This window comes from Nematostella vectensis, chromosome 9, assembly GCF_932526225.1.
Source record: "Nematostella vectensis chromosome 9, jaNemVect1.1, whole genome shotgun sequence".
Taxonomy (NCBI): domain Eukaryota; kingdom Metazoa; phylum Cnidaria; class Anthozoa; order Actiniaria; family Edwardsiidae; genus Nematostella; species Nematostella vectensis.
In genome coordinates, this window is record NC_064042.1 from 8,108,211 (window position 1) to 8,126,183 (window position 17,973).

The following is a 17,973-nucleotide window of genomic DNA, read 5'->3' on the forward strand; positions in this document are numbered from 1 at the left end:
GCTAGCACAGTCTATTACCCGTGCAGTTCGGCAACCATGGACAGCTGTTTCGTCCTTATTAGGACTCGTCAGCATGGCATAGCCGGTTTTCCTCAGTTAAACTTCATCGGCAAAAAAACTGCAGGGCGACTTCGACTCGAGCGAAGTGCTTTAAACCACAGCTTAGATCACATTTATGTATACATACATACATCTATGTATACATTTATGTATACATACTCGCAAGGATAGTTTGGCTCCATGGTTGCCGAACTGCACGGGTAATAGACTGTGCTAGCGTCCCGTCTTGGCCCGACTGGTGCCAATGTGTGTATGCTAGTGTGCTTCTAAAGTTCACATTTATGTATACATACTCGCAAGGATAGTTTGGCTATCCGACGGAGTATTAGACTAGCAAAGGTCGCATGCGTGACCCGCACAATTGGCATCACGCTAGCCCGGTCGCAGCTCTAGATCCCGCATGGATCCGAGCTGTGGATTGAAGCACTTTGTTCGAGTCGAAGTCGCCCTGCAGTTTTTTTGCCGATGAAGTTTAACTGAGGCAAACCGGCTATGCCATGCTGACGAGTCCTAATAAGGACGAAACAGCTGTCCATGGTTGCCGAACTGCACGGGTAATAGACTGTGCTAGCGTCCCGTCTTCGCCCGACTGGTGCCAATGTGTGTATGCTAGTGTGCTTCTAAAGTTCACATTTATGTATACATACTCGCAAGGATAGTTTGGCTATCCGACGGAGTTTTAGACTAGCAAAGGTCGCATGCGTGATCCGCACAATTGGCATCACGCTAGCCCGGTCGCAGCTCTAGATCCCGCATGGATCTGAGCTGTGGTTTGAAGCACTTCGTTCGAGTCGAAGTCGCCCTGCAGTTTTTTTGCCGATGAAGTTTAACTGAGGCAAACCGGCTATGCCATGCTGACGAGTCCTAATAAGGACGAAACAGCTGTCCATGGTTGCCGAACTGCACGGGTAATAGACTGTGCTAGCGTCCCGTCTTGGCCCGACTGGTGCCAATGTGTGTATGCTAGTGTGCTTCTAAAGTTCACATTTATGTATACATACTCGCAAGGATAGTTTGGCTATCCGACGGAGTTTTAGACTAGCAAAGGTCGCATGCGTGATCCGCACAATTGGCATCACGCTAGCCCGGTCGCAGCTCTAGATCCCGCATGGATCTGAGCTGTGGTTTGAAGCACTTCGTTCGAGTCGAAGTCGCCCTGCAGTTTTTTTGCCGATGAAGTTTAACTGAGGCAAACCGGCTATGCCATGCTGACGAGTCCTAATAAGGACGAAACAGCTGTCCATGGTTGCCGAACTGCACGGGTAATAGACTGTGCTAGCGTCCCGTCTTGGCCCGACTGGTGCCAATGTGTGTATGCTAGTGTGCTTCTAAAGTTCTTCAAATAAGCCCATTTCACATCGAATAAGGCGGAGAATTTCCCTGAGTTCTTGGAAACTTAAAAACAAACAAAATATCAAGTGCGACTTTTTTTAAATTAGTGCGACTTTTTGTAAAGTGTCATCGAAATTTGGGCTTTTCTTCCCTGAGTTGATACGCAGGGCAGTGTTGATCAAGGAAAAATAATCTTAAAAAACCAAAATCTGCTTATGTGCACGTCAGCCTCACGTTATTTGTGTTTTAAAAATCAGTCCGTAGTACAAGAAACCTATAGCAACTGAAGAAATTGTGTCTTCTCTCTCCATCTGGAATTGCACGTTTTCCAGGTTTTTCCGTCATGCCTCCAGAGATATTAATTTAATGATTATAAAATCGTTTCCAATATACCATCGCTCTGTTTCTCCTTTATTTGTATAAGTCAGTTGACTTGTTTATTGTTCTAACGACTATTTAAATTAAAGGGGTCAAATGAGGATCAAGCTTGCTGATATATCACCAGCTCTGATTGGTGGAAAACCAAAAGGTAAGCTTGCGGGTATATCACCAGCTCTGATTAGTGGAAAACCAAAAGGTAAGCTTGCGGATATATCACCAGCTCTGATTGTTGGAAAACCAAAAGGTAAGCTTGTGGATATATCACCAGCTCTGATTGGTGGACAACCAAAAGGTAAGCTTGCGGATATATCACCAGCTCTGATTGGTGGAAAACCAAAAGTTAAGCTTGCGGATATATCACCAGCTCTGATTGGTGGAAAACCAAAAGTTAAGCTTGCGGATATATCACCAGCTCTGATTGGTGGAAAACCGAAAGGTAAGTTTGGTGTTTTACACTCTTATTGTTATCGGTCAGCTTAAGCAGGTTGCACTGAGTTGGCTAATACTTCCATGTTTTACCCTCTTATTGTTATCGGTCAGCTTAAGCAGGTTGCACTGAGTTGGCTAATACCTATGTCCAACCACGGGGAAGGGGGTGGGTGGGGCGGGGGGGGGGGGGGGGTAATCAACATATGTTTGGGTGTAAGGGTTCCACGGAATGTCTGTAGACCTGATGTTCTTTAGGACAAACAGTTTTAATACATTCCCTGTCTAGGACAGAAAAGATCGAAACCCCTACCCAACCCCACCCCACCCCACCCCACCTTACACCACCCCACCCTAACCTACCCTACTCTACGTATATTGAATATTGAAGGGAGGACATCCAGCAGGGTACATCAAACATTTTGATTAAAGATGAAATGGTTTTGTTTTTTTGTGTAAAAAGATTTGTGGTACGAGGGGCCCGTTTTTGGTGTTGTAGTGAGGCCCGAATATTTGAGGTCTTTTGGGATCTTTTTCCTGAAGTGTTAGATTTTATTAGGTTAACACATATCATGCAATCTACCTTTGAAATTGGATTGCACATTGAAATTCTTAGAGTTTGATTATAAATTAGTACTTATGGAATTAGTGCTTATGGTTTTGACTTAACTCCAAGGGGTTTTTGGGGTTCCAGTATCATTCTCACTCCTCTTCCCCGCTCCTCCCTGTCGTGAAAGTGTGGGAGCGACAGAGCAAAAAAATGGCAAGTTTTCCCAAAATAAGGTCTGGTTAACTTCAGTAAGCTTGAAGTTTTGCATAGAGGTTTCTTATGTTATGTAAACCAACATATCAAAAAGTATTTTTTTTCTAATGGATTCGTCTTCGAGATATGAGGCTTGAAGTGAATTTTTAAATGTTCAAAGTATGAATTCTCCTCGTTTTTAGGGAGAAGTCGGGCTCTGATCAGAAATTAAGCCAACTTTGCTCCTCTGTCTGTGGGAGCACCCTCCAGGGCTAGCACAGCAGGTTTTATATGGAATTTCCTGTTATCGATTGACCGTAATTTTTTCCGTTCCTGTTTCCTTGTAGGTCTTATAAAGGTGGAGGGAGACGATGACGGTAGGTAGTTTTGCTGACACGTGTTTTGAAATCTCCTACCATCTCTAAGATTTCATTTTAATGATAGCTGTATAAATTACTGGCCATACCCCTGTTCTATACAAACAATATTACAGACTATACACTAATAAAGAGGATTTTGCCGAATGCGCGTTTTGTTATATGTCTGAATTTAGTAGTTACTGGGACCTTCAATACGACTTTGCACGTGGAACTAGCAAACTCGTGGCGGGGGGAGATAGAGCCTTTTTGTGTAGTCGAACCATTCATGTCGTTTCTTTGTTTTTCTTTCTGCAGTTAATTCTAACAAATTGGACGTGCGATCAACGCGACCCGTCAAACGCAAATCAGTGATGAGACCAGGTAGCACAGGGAAGTGTTCGGGTAGGGGAGGTAGGGGGGAATGCAACGCCAAGACGAACATTAAATTATCATCAAGAAAGGGTTTCGGGAGGATATTTAAAGGGTGCATCTTACATTGGGCATTTAGCCTCTGCCTTAAAGCGAAGCCAGCATACTACATTCTACTATTTCATGATTGCGTTATAAATTTGATCGAAAAGTTACAATCCATTTCACCGCTACTTGCACAGTTTCTTTTTTATTCGACGTTTACAATTAGACTGTCTAATTCGAGGCTAGGTAACCATAGTTGACACACATACCAACACGCATAAAATGATGGCAAAGAAATAATGAATAAATGCAGGTTTGACTGTAATTTTTATAAGGAAGTGTGCAGGAGCGCCACACACAGGATACCCACACAATGCTCACAAATACTTAGGCACATACTCATACCATATTTCTATATCTTAGTACGCTGGCTATTTATTATAAGCTTGTTTATTCATTTCCCTACTAAAGTATTTTCATTCCACCTGAGCTTTTCAGTTGTGTTTCTCATTCGCAGTTTAGTGATACATTGAGGAGACATATTTTCTGTTGGCAACTCAAGAGTTTTAAAAATTTGAGATTTAGCTAGTTCGTGCGATGTATAAAGCGATTGCTTTGATTCAAATAAAAATAACTTTCTAACTCCGGATCCTCGATTCTTGTGGACGGAATAGTGCAAGTAAACGGAGTTTGAAGAGAAAGTGCCACCTTGAATGCAGTTATTCTCCATCCGTTAATTTATGCCGTACAGTAAGCGCGAAATTTCTTTACGTGAGCAAGGATTTCACACCCATACTGTACGTTTTCCCATGGAAGATCACAACTGAAAATAGCAGTTATCACTAATAAATTATCGTCTCTTTTTGTCGTAGATTTCGCCATTTTTCTCTGAAGACGCAACATGTTTACTAACCCTGAGGACGGGCTGAAGTAAAAATCCGAAAGTTTGGCACATTTTGTGCTTCTGTTGGTTTTTATTCTTCTTATCTCTCAAATCGCTTTGCACAGCATTGAATTAAACGGCTCTTGTTCGCGGGACATTGGAACAGGTCATTAAAGATAGCAGCCCATCAAGCATTTATGACTTTCAGACTGACACTTCATTGGTTGGGTCTAAACTACCGCTGTGAGAGTTGAGCTCTCCGAGGTTGTTAGGTATCTTAAGGACCTTTAGGGCTCACCCTCTAAACACAAAGCTCATTAGTAACAAAAAACACGCTGGCGGTAGGTTTAGATTCTGCGGCGAAACGCATCAGTGAAATCTTAACTTTGATATAGTAGCAAGAACGAAACAAGAACGATATCGGGTCGATAAATCATTAAATCGTTTCAGAGCATGAGTTCGGCCTGTCCGTGAGTTTAAAACTAGCAGCCCACTAGCCAATTTTTGTGTGTGAGAAAATCGCTAGTCGTTAGACTCCGACTCCAGCGTGTGAAACTAATTACGTATGGCACTTATTCACAGACTTAAAATACAAGACTTTAAGAACCCAAGACTTTTTGCCCGATATGCAAAGTGTCCGTGTGTAGGTTATACTGTAGTCCTGTCTCATTGAAACTGCATGCCCTTTTCGCAAGCATTCAAGATGTCACTCCTCAAATGATTGTCTCTTTATTGACCAATTGGAGCCTTGAATCATCTCTTTTTCCTCTTGCTCGTATCCTCATATCAGGGTGTGTAGCATAAGAATGGGTTGTTGGCAATTTTTTGGGCTCGTGCTTTCTTCTTTCTGCTTTCTTCCTCCTTAGCAAATTTCTTATACCCTGGCGAAATTCTCTACTAGCTATATAATACACCACAGGGTCCATAGCCGAGTTGGCAATCACAAAAACGGCACAAACGCTGAGAAGGATCAAGTAAAACTTATAGAATACAAAACTAGGGTAAAAGGCCTGTACAAGCCGGAAAACATTAAGAGGTAGCATGGAAATGGCGAAGACAACTACTAAAGGAGTGAGGATCATCTGAGCTTTCTTGTTTTGTTTCAGCCGCTGTTTCTCTTCCTTGATAATGAGTTTACTTTTTGCGGAGGCGCCATGCATGTTTTTGTGGAACGCTGTGCTCTTTTGCAGCTGCTGTGAAATTTGGATGTAAGTGTAGGTAATGATGACCAGTGGTAGAAGATACCAGAAGATCGCTAAACCTGAAATTGAAAAATTTAAATGCGTCTTATTTTTTACTACTGAAGTACAGAGACAATTATCTCTAGATTTAATTTGATTTCATGAAAATCCAGAAAAGGTCTTCAAATAGGTCGTCAATGGGTCGTTATCCCCGAATGGCGAGACATTGTTTGTGCAAAGATTAATATCAAACTCGGTCAAGGTCTTCATCACAATATTTGCCAAAGGTATTCCTCAGCTTATTAGGAAACGCACATGAAATATTATGACTTAATGAAAATGGAATTTTAAGACGTTGGCTTTCCCGTTTCCATGGTTTGTAAGATTTATATATCTGAAAAACAAAGACTATACGAACCAACTACCCTTCGTCTCTGATTTATATCCATTTAACTGGAATTAATATGTGTTGATTAAAAACTCGTGTTGAAATAACTTAAGCAAAAGGTTGGATTTCCGGCAACTTGTTTTTTCCCCCAAAGTTCTATCATTAACTATAGGAAATATAATTGTATTTGTATAGAATAAGGTTTTAGAAAGGTTGAAATAGAAGTGGCGGCTGAAAATGTTTTGTATTGTAGTGAATTTGATTAAACTAGCACTCAAAATAAAACAAGCTCTGTAATCTCTGACACGCATTTCTGATAATCCACTTACCTATCGTATAGGCTTTCATGTAAATGTTCCCTTCACGGTAATCTGGCCATTCAGGGTAGCAAATAGTGACTTGTGGAAACTCTTGATAAACCATAATCGGATAGAGCGGAACAGACACAATTAATAACGACGCAAACCACAGCAAGATAATCTTCCATATAACTCCCTTGCATGGAAGCCCCTTACATTCAGACTTGCTGCGCCTTACGATATTACGATTTCTCTCAATCGCTATGATGGTGATTGACCATATTGATGCACCGAAAAAGATCTCGGTTGCAGGGCCCAAGTAAAGGCAAAACCACCTACCGAACGGGTACTGTAATGGCAATTGCTCCTGGATAGCAGCGAGTGGGAAATTAATAAGCAAAACACCAGTGTCAGCTACGGCGAGGCTGCACAGAAGGATATTCATCTTGGTTTTCATATTGGAGCGGCTTGCTATCACAACACAAACCAGGAGGTTCCCTATGACACCTATTAGGCCGACGGTGATTTGCAGTGTAAGCTTGAAGACTTTCAGTCCAAGTGACTCTTTGTAGTACCTTGTCATTGGTGAAGCTCCCAAAGTTGAGTTTGTACCGTTCTGGAACAATACTGTTTCATTCATTTTTGTTGGCGTCTGTGGAACCGAGACTAAAAAACAGCTGAAGAAGTTAGATGTAACACTTTCTTCTCTTTGTGGATAAGCTCGTCACGAGGTGTTAAGCCAATGGAAAACTTGCATTAGCTTGGCACACGACTACATTTCATTTGTTTTCTGTCTTTTTCTGCCTTTAGCTGCTTACATATCAGCCGACGTATGGTGATTACCAGCAATGAACTCATTAGGCAATCAAGCCGTCTCGGCAACTACTTCAAACGATTTTCCTTTTCTCTTGCCTCACGTATCGACCTTATAGTGTGTGAATCTTGTCAGCAGTCCTTTGCCTTTCGAGTGAAAGCAAAAATTCTTCGTCAAGCTGGTGACAACAGTCCGTTATCTCGCACCGATGTCAATTCTTTGCTAATTATAAACAACGGCGACATAAATCACCGTTTGGAAAAATAGAAATGGCATTTTGAAAAGAACTAATGTCTTCCTCAGCTTCTCAAATAAACATTTCATATAAAAGGCTAAACCGTTTTTCTCTTGTATCTAACATCCAACCTGACAAACACATCGAATGTCACTCTGTTATTTGCATTTGAAAAGAAATTTATAAAAATACCTTCTTACTAATTACTTTATTATTATTTTTTTAATCCCGAAGTCTTCATCCTGTTTCAAGGACTTGATGTAATCAAACAACCCTTATAGATGTGTTAATAAAAAACACCATAAGTCGCTAAAACATCTTAAGCGTGCTCGAAAGTCAACAAGACTCAGGATAAATTTGGTATCTACCCACTGTGTATTTTATTTTCGATATAATTAATGGTAAAGCTGGATTCAATATTTGTGGTGAAAAATAATTGACATGTATTTCGAGAAAGGGAAAATTAACAAGGATTATCATGGGGAACATCATTAAATCGGTGATAGATTTTTTTTAAAAGATGAGACAGTTTTAAGATTCCTTTTTTTTTCTAAAGCCAGGAGTATTTACCCAATTGCAAAGCTAGTTTAAAACCATCTATTTTGGGCGATTCTCAGCTTTATTTGCTATGTCTACCTCTTACCAATATAATGCTATTTGGATCCGATTTTTTTATTGATTCAGCTACAGTTTACCTTTATTAAAGAACTTAAAGTAACTGAAAAAGTAACTTACTGTCACTGTCACACCTGCACCTTTCATACACACTTAGCTTTTAACAAAATTTAAATAAAATCGGTCAAAAGTAATAAAGATTGGAATAATATAGTTTAATCAGGATGTCATTTATATTCGTTTTAATTCTTTTTTTCTATTTTTTTGGTTAGATTGACTTTTAAAGAAAATATTTTGATTAGCGCGTCTAGTGCAGTTTCGAATCATGTTGTTTTTCAATGAATTTTTTTATATGAGAACAACAATTTACTTCATTTATAAATTAATTTCCTGTTTTTTTACAAGAATGATGGTAAAAAAACAATCTTACAATTGCCAATAATTTGCCATAATTTGCGTCTAGTGCAGTTTCGAATAATGCTGTTTTTCAATGTGATTTTTTTATATGAGAACAAAAATTTACTTCATTTATAAATTAATTTCCTGTTTATAACAAGAATGAAGGTAAAAAAACAATGTTAAAATTGCCAATAATTTGCCAGAGGGTTGCTATCTTTGTACACAGGTGTTCGAATACAACAACTCATCATCCTCCCTGCATAGTGTTGTCTGCCGATGTTAATTACCACTTTACTTTGCCATTTAATATTAACATCCTGGTTGTCACAGAAACGTTTGAAAATTTTGCTGGGAATGTTGTTTTTGATAAGTTAATGTTATCGTTTTATTAATGGTGTTCGGAAGTTAGGTTGCTAGGGAAATTTTAAATTACCGTAGATTTCTTAGAAAAAGAGTTTTACTGCTGAAATTGGTCAAGTGGACTAGTGACTCATCGGGCTACATATTGATGACGTCATTAGGTCATTAGCAATAAAAAAAGATACATCTTTTTGCAAAAGGGGAAAAAAGGAAACATTTTTGACCGGCGAAAAGTTTGTAAACAAACGCGCGCGCGCCTTGAAAAGCCCGCCATTTTCAAACCGGAAACGATTTTTTCCCGCCTAAATTGCGAGAGGGCGCGTCAGCGTAGCAACCATGGTCGCATAATAACCTAAATTCCGAACACCCTTTTTATTGTCTACAAACGGTTGAACTTTAAGTTGTCAACGCCTTGTTAAAATAATATGCAATATTATATTGAAAACTATGTTTATTGACAGTTTGTGGTCATCTCCTTTGAATTTATGTCTCCCACATGTACCAAAGGCCCATAAGTCAGTATTATAATTCGACTGAATGTGTCCGGGCCGGAGAGCTATTGCAAAGCTTTTACCATGAAACTGCCTCTTTAATAAGAGATCAACTCATCGCCTATTTACGAGAAAAAGAAGCGGAAAGCGTTTTTGCATTATTTGTTAGATTAGATCTCATATTATGTAAGCTTAAAATTTTAGGGCGCTGGTTATGTTTGAGCTCCTAGAACCTCTAGACTGGTTTCGGTACGTGGATTGTGTAGTTCCAGAAAATATCCATACACCCCCCTCCCCCTATTAAAGGGATTGGAAATTCCGGGGGGTTCAAACGCCCAGGAATTTAATTTTTTCCAGGGGTTTGAAAATTCAAGAGGGTTGGGGGTCATACCTCCACCCCCTTCAATGGGGGGGGTATGGATATTATCTTGAAATACACTTTGCTTTTATTGCTTTTATTCCCTGGGTTGACTGATTTGCGCGTGGTGAAACGTGGCGTGGTGAAACAGATCTTCCGTTTTAGCAAAAGAACGTCTTGTGTGCTATTACGATTGAAATAAGTTCAGGACCAATATTCAAAAATTAGATTAGATCATGTTTAATAACTTCAGAAGTGCATGTCCACCGAACATAATTTAGCCTATTCATACATTTATACATTAACCTGTTAGGGAGTGTTTATTAAATACACCGACCGAGGGGGGGGGGGGGGAGATATTAGTGGGGGCTCCGAAAATTTTTAGCCACCAAAAGGGGGGCACCGAAAAAAAACGGTCCTCTAAAGTGGCGGCTCTGAATGTTTTAGGAGCCATACTTTTCAGCTTTAATATTTTACTGATGTGATCTAGTTTGTAGCACAAATACATATTAAATATTAAGCCTAATGACAAATGTATTTAATACTGCTTTATACTGCCTTAATAAATATAATAATATATACTCTAAACTGTCTTTATAAACCATAATATAGATACTTCCAGTAAATAACAGTTGGATTTACAGATACAGTTTATGATCAGAATAACATGAACAAATTAAAATAATCTTCTAAACAGTGGTGGAGCATGCAAATCCCCAAAACGATATGCATACAATTTTTTTACGTTGGACATTATCCCTTTTTTACAGAAAAATATTCTTAACAAAAACAAATATATACAAATGTATATTCCTTCACAGGCGTCCTTAGGGGGGGACCATTTGACTTTTGAGGGGGGGGGGGGATTTGAAAAGCAAACAACTGATTGAAAAAATCCCTGCACTATTTAACATGATTTCACGTGCAAAAAATAAGAAGTATACCTTAAAGAATTACCGCCTTTTCATCATGAGAGGAAAAAACCCTGCTGACTTGAATTCAACCCCCCACCCCTTGGGCAGCCTTTTTTTTTTTTTTTTTCATCTCTGATCATTCCAAAATCGCTACGAAGGTAAAAAGCTAGATTAGTCTCTTTGTTAGACTCTGAAATATTGATGAACTTGACTGGATCATCAACTCTGAGAAGAAGAAAAGCGTATTTTTAAGAGACTTAAGAAGAAATCTTCCCCCCCCCCCCCCTCGGTGTATTTAGTGAACACTCCCATACCGAGTCACGCACCGAGTTTCGCTTGTATAAGCAGCACCTTTGTGGTGGCTGGTGGCGAGTCGAATGTAAACCTTCCAATGTTGTATTATATGAAAACAGATGTTTTACTGTTTCAGCCGAACAGCGTAAGAGTTCTGAAGTCTCCTCTGAAAGGTTAGTGGTTATTGTGACTCCCTTTCTGTCCTTGTCCCCCATGCTAAGCCAACAAACACCCTCGGAAAGTGAAAATAAAATAAAACCTTTATTTAAAAAGCGCTGAAACTATATGAATATATTAAGACTACTTTATACATTGTAGGCTCGGCGGTACAAATGTGTCTTTATAGCCTGTTTAAATGGAGTTAGTCCTCTTATTTCTCTATTGCTTCCTAAGTTCTGGACCGGCATGAGCAAACGCCCTGTCCCCTAGAGTCTTGCATTTTGTTTTCGTAACTACCAGGAGATTTGCTGTATTAGATCTAAGATTATAGGACGAACGGCTGCAGTTGGAATGGGTCTTCAGATAGGAGGGAGAGTTACCATTAATGCTGTGGTAAACAAAGAGTAGAATTTTGTAGCGTATTATAAATGCCAGTGAGTAGAACGTCCGTTCAATGGTGGACACCAAAGAAGATTAATGTATTGTTTACAGAGAACATCTTTGTCAGATATAGGAATAACTTCAGAATATCCTACCACATGTTCTACAAAATAACTTCACACCTAAAAAACAAGACATTGACAAAACGAAACAAAATTGTGTGGTATTTCATAAATTTTGCCAGCTATACTTTTATAACATTAGAATCCTGTCAACTAGAAGTCTGAAGGGAAACAAACGACAATTCTAGTCAGCGAGAGTTTGAATTAAAGGTCAATTAATGGCGCTCTTTCAAGAAAAAAAGACATTTAATAGCAAAAGGGGGTGCTAGGGGGTTCCCTAGTAGGGCTGTCTGCTGCTTACGAGTGCCCGTTAGGGTTGACATGTCTTTAGCGCAGATTTATATTTTAGTTGTGTTCCTTTATATCCAGCCTAAAGCCCCCTTTGTCGACACCGTCATGTTCCATTCGAGACCGAGAACCAGCCCCTTTACCGGTCCCAACCATGGCACCAACACCCGTACCTAGGCCGAGCGACACTAAACCACCACCCCTCCCAGCCAAGGTAGGATTTTCCCCATATCTAGCGAATCTGCAGGCACCCCTACCATCGCTTACTGGAGACAGAAATATTACTCTCAAAGTAGCAAGGCTTGTAGGAACCTTTGTATTTATTTAGTGTCGCCATGTAAAGAACATGCGCTTGATCAAGGGAACACTACTGCACTTCATATTTTTATTCATGGGTTGCTATTTTTTCTCTATATTGGAAGCTTCACCTTACAACGTTCAAAGCCAGGTAGTGTTGAAAATTAACTCGATTTAAAGATATTCCTGTATAACGATGCAATTTCGGTTCCTTGCTATCGTCATATCAAGTATCCAATGTATTTTTTATTTACGGAGTATCATGCTAAAGAATCTCGAAGACTTTTTTTATTTATTCTGGACTTCATCTTTACAGCGCTTCAAGCCAAAGAGCGTTGAAGAACTTCTCAAGCGAATCGGCTACCACCACTACCTTGACGTCTTGCAGGATAACGGTTATGACCAGATCAGCTTCCTGAAGGAGATTACTGACGAGGACTTGATCAACACGAGAATTCCTGCTCATGAACATTCAAAGGTAGAGCGAGCAAAAGCAAACTTCTATCTCCCATTCCTTGGAGATAGACCCCCCTGCACACCTTACAGGTTTTTCTCTCCACCCCTTCGATCTCCTTCCACCCCTTGGTGGTCGACCCCCTCCACCCTTTGGAGTTCGACTCCTCTCTAGTCCTTGGAGTTTGGTTCCCCTCAACCTCTTGGAGGTTGACTCCCCTTTAATCCTTGGAGGTAGACCCCCTCCACCCCTTAGTGTTAACTCCCCTCCAGTCCTTGGAGTTCGGCTCCCCTCCACCTCTTGGAGGTCGACTTCCCTCAAATCCATGGATGTCGACCCCCCTTCACCCCATGGAGTTCGACTACCCTCCAATCCTTGGAGGTTGACCCCCTTGAAGGTCGACCCTCTTCGCCCCTTGAGTGTCGATCAACTTCTAGAGTAGTTCCTCAATCTGATAATTCAACTCCATACAATTTCGGCTGTCAAAGCAGTTCTTGACATTTTAACAACAAGGCTTTGCAAGTTGAGAAAGAGGGCAATGTGCTGGACCTAAACTCTGCGATAACCTACCACTTTGAAAATGATACGCTCATTTTCATTTCATGTTTTGCCTTCTCTTTTAGTTTGTTTCTGCAATTCTGACGTTTGTTCAAGGGATGCCGGATTGATAAAATTGTACAGAGAAATGTCAAGATGATGCGAACAAGGTGTGTTTTAAAGAGGATCCTCAAAAGATGTTTTCTTTGCATTATCAAAGGCAATTAACGACTTAATTAGCGAAACCCGCTCAGAATTTTAGAAAAGTAGAGTAGCTCATACTAGAATGCGAAAAAGGAGTTTGAATTTCTTCCTGAACCGGTTACCCGTGTCGCTCGTGTTCATCATATAGTGCCATCCCCAACTGTAAAAAGAAAAAAATAATCTCGAATCTTTCAAAGGAGTCGGGGTTTTTTACCCTTGGTTGAGCTCTTAAAAATAATCTTTTTCACTCATTAGGTTTGAGATCACATTTGAGGTTACAGGTTATTATACAGCCACGTATCATAGGCATTCTATAATTCGACCAATCACTAACTGCAACAAAATGTTACTCCCGGGAAATACTTTTGGATAACACCCTGCTAGCCAGCCGAGTGTTGTCTTCTAGGAACGATAGTTTGTACCTGAATTCAACAAGTATATAAAAAAGTATAGTCAATTATTATTATAAAGAGGAGAAGACACAGCCATATTTTTATATCCAGCAATTACATGCATGAAAGTTTGTAGTATTTATGGTTCTGTATTCAAAGTTCCAAAGTTCTTCACGTTTTTGTGGAAATAGATGTAACAAATTAGTGCAATAAGTGTCGTTTTACACAAAACTGGTATGAAATCCACTATATTTTTCTACTATTATTTTTATGAATCTGTGATATACCAAAATAAAAAAATATTTTTCAAGGAAATTTGCGAAATATACAATATATTTTTATAAGAATCTGGGAGAAAGATTATCTTCACTTTCAATGGAAAATTCAACAATTAACTTGGTCTTTAACTTTTGTTTCTAGAATTGGTATAAAAGTACACGTGTTCTCAATAATAGCATATACTTGTAACAAAATTGTATAAAAACTTTAATAAATACATTAAAAGTGACGAAAAGTGTTTTAGCGGAGCTTTGACGCGAGCGCTGCGTGAGCAGAGAAACATACCTGGAAAAATGTGAAATGGTGTCCCTTTGTCGACAACGAAACTTGATACAATACCATGTAGGCGTAAGCGAGCTGGTCACGTGATGTGTGACGTCATCGATCGCGTCATCAAAAGTATTCATATCCCGTGATAAAAAAAAAATCGTCGGACAGACATGTCGGAGCAGCCTTGCAAACATGCACTGCGAAAGGATACTAAAAAGCAAAATAAGAAGATGACATGTATGTGTCAAGGAGTGCAACGACGTGTGCGACGAAGTCATCAAAATTTATGTCTCATGAAAGAAACATTGTCTCAGACAACTAACTTTTTATCCCTAGCTAAAAACCTCCATTTCAAACACGGTAGTGAAATAAGCCTTTATCACGCATAGATTTGAATTGCATACAAGTTTAATCAAATTAAGTGCATCGGTATTTCAAAATTGCATAATTTAAAAATGGTTTCTCGCAAAGTTAAAAATTTGGGAAACCGGGCATTTTTAAACATGGATGTCCGTCCAGCATCGTTTTTTTTTCTCTATAGATTTCTTGGTAAAAAAAGAGGAAATAAATATCAAATTGTTTGAGAAAGAGCGGTGCCGGATGAAATTAACCCCGGTTGGGGCTCTGAATTAAAATGTAAAACCTTTTCGTATAAATCAAAAAGCAATTTCTAACCAGAACGAATAATTTACTCAAATACAAATACCACAAATAATAAGAATAACCTAATAATAACCTTTAATATGGTAGCAGTGGGAAATAAACCACATCACTATACCAAAATCAAGATCACTATTTACATCAGTGAACAACAAATGTTAAAATTGACTGTGCAAATAAGCCAGTAAATTGTCAGCCTTGTGAGTTCAAATTATCCTATATATGTTTAGAAAAAGCAAGCGATTCTAAATTGAGCTTCTCGTTACTTGGCGATTCGGTTGTTAGGCGCGTAGGCGATCATCCGGGAAATTCACACTTCCAGGCGGGAAAATAAATTGGCGGGAAAACTATTTACGCGCGCGCGACTTTTTTAGCTTCGAAAACAAACGCCCGAGACTGGCGAGAAAAACGTAATAACAGCAATTTCCCAATATATTGAAAATTAAAGAAATTATTAAAAAAATATATATAATTGTGCGAAAATTTTATTATTTGGAAGAATCGAAAAGGCATACGTAACTTTTAGGCACCCTCCCGGATAATGCCATTAAGCTTCATTTATCATTGCAGATGCTTTAACAGCTAAGATTATATAATTTTTCTGTTGTAACGTCATATCGCCTGATGACGTCATCAAAATTTGGAGATTCATAAACAATGATGCCATGGCTAAATTCATTCCATTTCACCAATGTTTGGCAGATTTATACAGTCTTGAAGTTTGCCTAGCAACGGCCGACAGATAAATGTCCAACACCATCACTATTTTAATGACCCTTGCATTTTATCTGCTACAATTCTACAACAACAGTCGGAAAAGGTTTATAGTGTTTACAAGCAAGAAAAAACAAAAAGCAACAAAAAGCTCAATTTAGATTGGCTTGCCCTTTCTAAACAAATATAGAATACTTTAAACTCGCAAGGTTGAAAATTCACCGTAATATTTTAGCAAATCGAGAGCTGTCGCCATTTAGCAGCATATTGTCGAAAATGGCCACTAAAATTACGTATTTATAGTGTAAAGAGACAACAGAAAACATTCAACATAGACAACAAAGCTCAACTCAGATTGCCTGCCCTTTCTCAACAAATATAGAATACTTTGAACTCACTAGATCGACAATTTGCTGGGTTATATTTGAATAAGTTAGGAACTTTTGGGCATTTAGTCCATCAAGGACCTTTCCCGACTGTCGGGCATATAGCCACTGCGTTTTCTTTTAGTGGCAAACTCGAGCCAAATAAACACAGAAATTGCTGCGGCTGTCGCCTTAGAGAGCGATGGATTATTTATAGCGGATATGTACATGCTAATATATAATAATGGCTTAAACAAATGTGTACTGAGCACGGAAACCCTTTCGTTGGACTGTGCTGTCTGACTGGAAGTTGATCCATATTTCGTCTTCTTTGGGTTCCATTGCAGGGGGTCTTGCATTACCACAGAACCGGCCAACAGGCCGCAGCTTATCGGAGATTTGATATTTTGCGCGGATATCTACGTAATCATATTGGCAATGTGCTTCGCTCTCGAGCTCAAAGGTCTCAAATGTCAGCTTCACGTGCTTTCCTTTCGGGCTGAGGATTTGCCACAGGCATCCCACGCGGCTCGGATAAGAAGACGGGTAGTTGGGGGACTGAATGATGCCTTTGGGCCCATACAGGATACCGCCACAGAGGTCTTCTCTCTTGGGCCTCATGTGGTATCGAAACGTGAACCCCTCGGGATAAGGCGCCTAGGACAAGTTAGATGTAAACGTCTGTTCAGTCGTAAGCTTATAGGCAAGTTCAAACGAATAATATCAATCAATGGCGGTCGTTTTTCAAAATGGTCTAAAGAGCATGGGATTATCGTGCGGGAAACATGTGATGTTCTAAAACGTTAGGGTCTGTGCCAATTCTACAAGATGGCAGCCAGCCATGACTTGCCATTGGCTACCATGGACTGCGATAACTTGCAGTAGGGGTCTTGAGCTAAGAGATCACGTTACCTTTTTGGATGACAAATTAAAAGCAAAATAATAACAGAAATGACTGCGCCCGTCACACCAGAGAACGACGAATGTTTAAAATCATTAGATGAAACTAAACCCTTTCTGAAAAAAAAAAACCCGGCCTTTTTCGTAAGCGCTAAAATACGTTACTTTTTGTTGCTGTTATTTTGCCGCTAAAAGCCTGAAAGCGCGGTAGTTTGCCACCCGAACAGTCACGTGATCTCTTAGCGCAAGTCCCCTATTGACTGCCATGGACTGCCATGACTTGCCTGACTACCATGACTTGCCATTGACTACCATGGACTGCCATGACTTGCCATTGACTACCATGGACTGCCATGACTTGCCATTGACTACCATGGACTGCCATGACTTGCCATTGACTACCATGGACTGCCATGACTTGCCATTGACTACCATGGACTGCCATGACTTGCCATTGACTACCATGGACTGCCATGACTTGCCATTGACTACCATGGACTGCCATGACTTGCCATTGACTACCATGACTTGCCATTGACTACCATGGACTGCTATATTACTCAATGGCAGTCATTGACTACCATGGACTGCCATGACTTGCCATTGACTGCCATGGACTGCCATGACTTGCCATTGACTGCCATGTACTGTCATGACTTGCCAGTGACTACCATGACTTGCCATTGACTACCATGGACTGCCATGACTTGCCATTGACTACCATGGACTGCCATGACTTGCCTGACTACCATGGACTGCCATGACTTGCCATTGACTACACCATGGACTGCCATGACTTGCCATTGACTACCATGGACTGCCATGACTAGCCATTGACTGCCATGACTTGCCATTGACTGCCATGGGCTGCCATGACTTGCCATTGACTACCATGGACTGCCATGACTTGCCTGACTACCATGGACTGCCATGACTTGCCATTGACTACCATGGGCTGCCATGACTTGCCATTGACTACCATGGGCTGCCATGACTTGCCATTGAC

General features: G+C 40.0%; 3 protein-coding genes across 4 annotated transcripts in view; 1 reads left to right on the plus strand and 2 right to left on the minus strand.

Moving 5' to 3' along the window:
* LOC5515466 (phosphatidylinositol 3,4,5-trisphosphate 5-phosphatase 2A) overlaps positions 1-14,287 on the plus strand; it is a 34,657-nt gene extending 20,370 nt beyond the window's left edge. The window contains exons 29-35 of one of the 2 annotated variants that reach the window (XM_048731996.1): positions 1,860-1,921; positions 3,289-3,318; positions 3,616-3,681; positions 11,082-11,118; positions 11,977-12,109; positions 12,509-12,670; positions 13,270-14,287. In XM_048731996.1, the coding sequence (XP_048587953.1) occupies positions 1,860-1,921; positions 3,289-3,318; positions 3,616-3,681; positions 11,082-11,118; positions 11,977-12,109; positions 12,509-12,670; positions 13,270-13,314 (535 nt within the window). In that variant the 3' untranslated portion in view covers positions 13,315-14,287. Of the gene's footprint in view, positions 1-1,859; positions 1,922-3,288; positions 3,319-3,615; positions 3,682-4,586; positions 10,513-11,081; positions 11,119-11,976; positions 12,110-12,508; positions 12,671-13,269 lie in introns of those variants that run through there. The other variant, XM_048731997.1, reaches the window with a different exon arrangement.
* LOC5515465 (neuromedin-U receptor 2) lies at positions 3,892-7,105 on the minus strand. Its single transcript, XM_001635485.3, has 2 exons — positions 6,496-7,105; positions 3,892-5,858 (listed from the first exon to the last, which is right to left on the minus strand). Exons 1-2 carry the CDS (start codon positions 7,103-7,105, stop codon positions 5,311-5,313), a joined length of 1,158 nt encoding a protein of 385 aa, XP_001635535.2. The 3' UTR covers positions 3,892-5,310.
* A 712-nt stretch (positions 14,288-14,999) lies between the features above and the next one.
* LOC5515464 (tolloid-like protein 1) overlaps positions 15,000-17,973 on the minus strand; it is a 28,386-nt gene continuing 25,412 nt past the window's right edge. Inside the window, exon 13 of the mRNA XM_032385053.2 lies at positions 15,000-16,724. Coding sequence (XP_032240944.2) covers positions 16,317-16,724 — 408 coding nt within the window. The 3' untranslated portion in view covers positions 15,000-16,316. The remainder of the gene's footprint in view (positions 16,725-17,973) is intronic.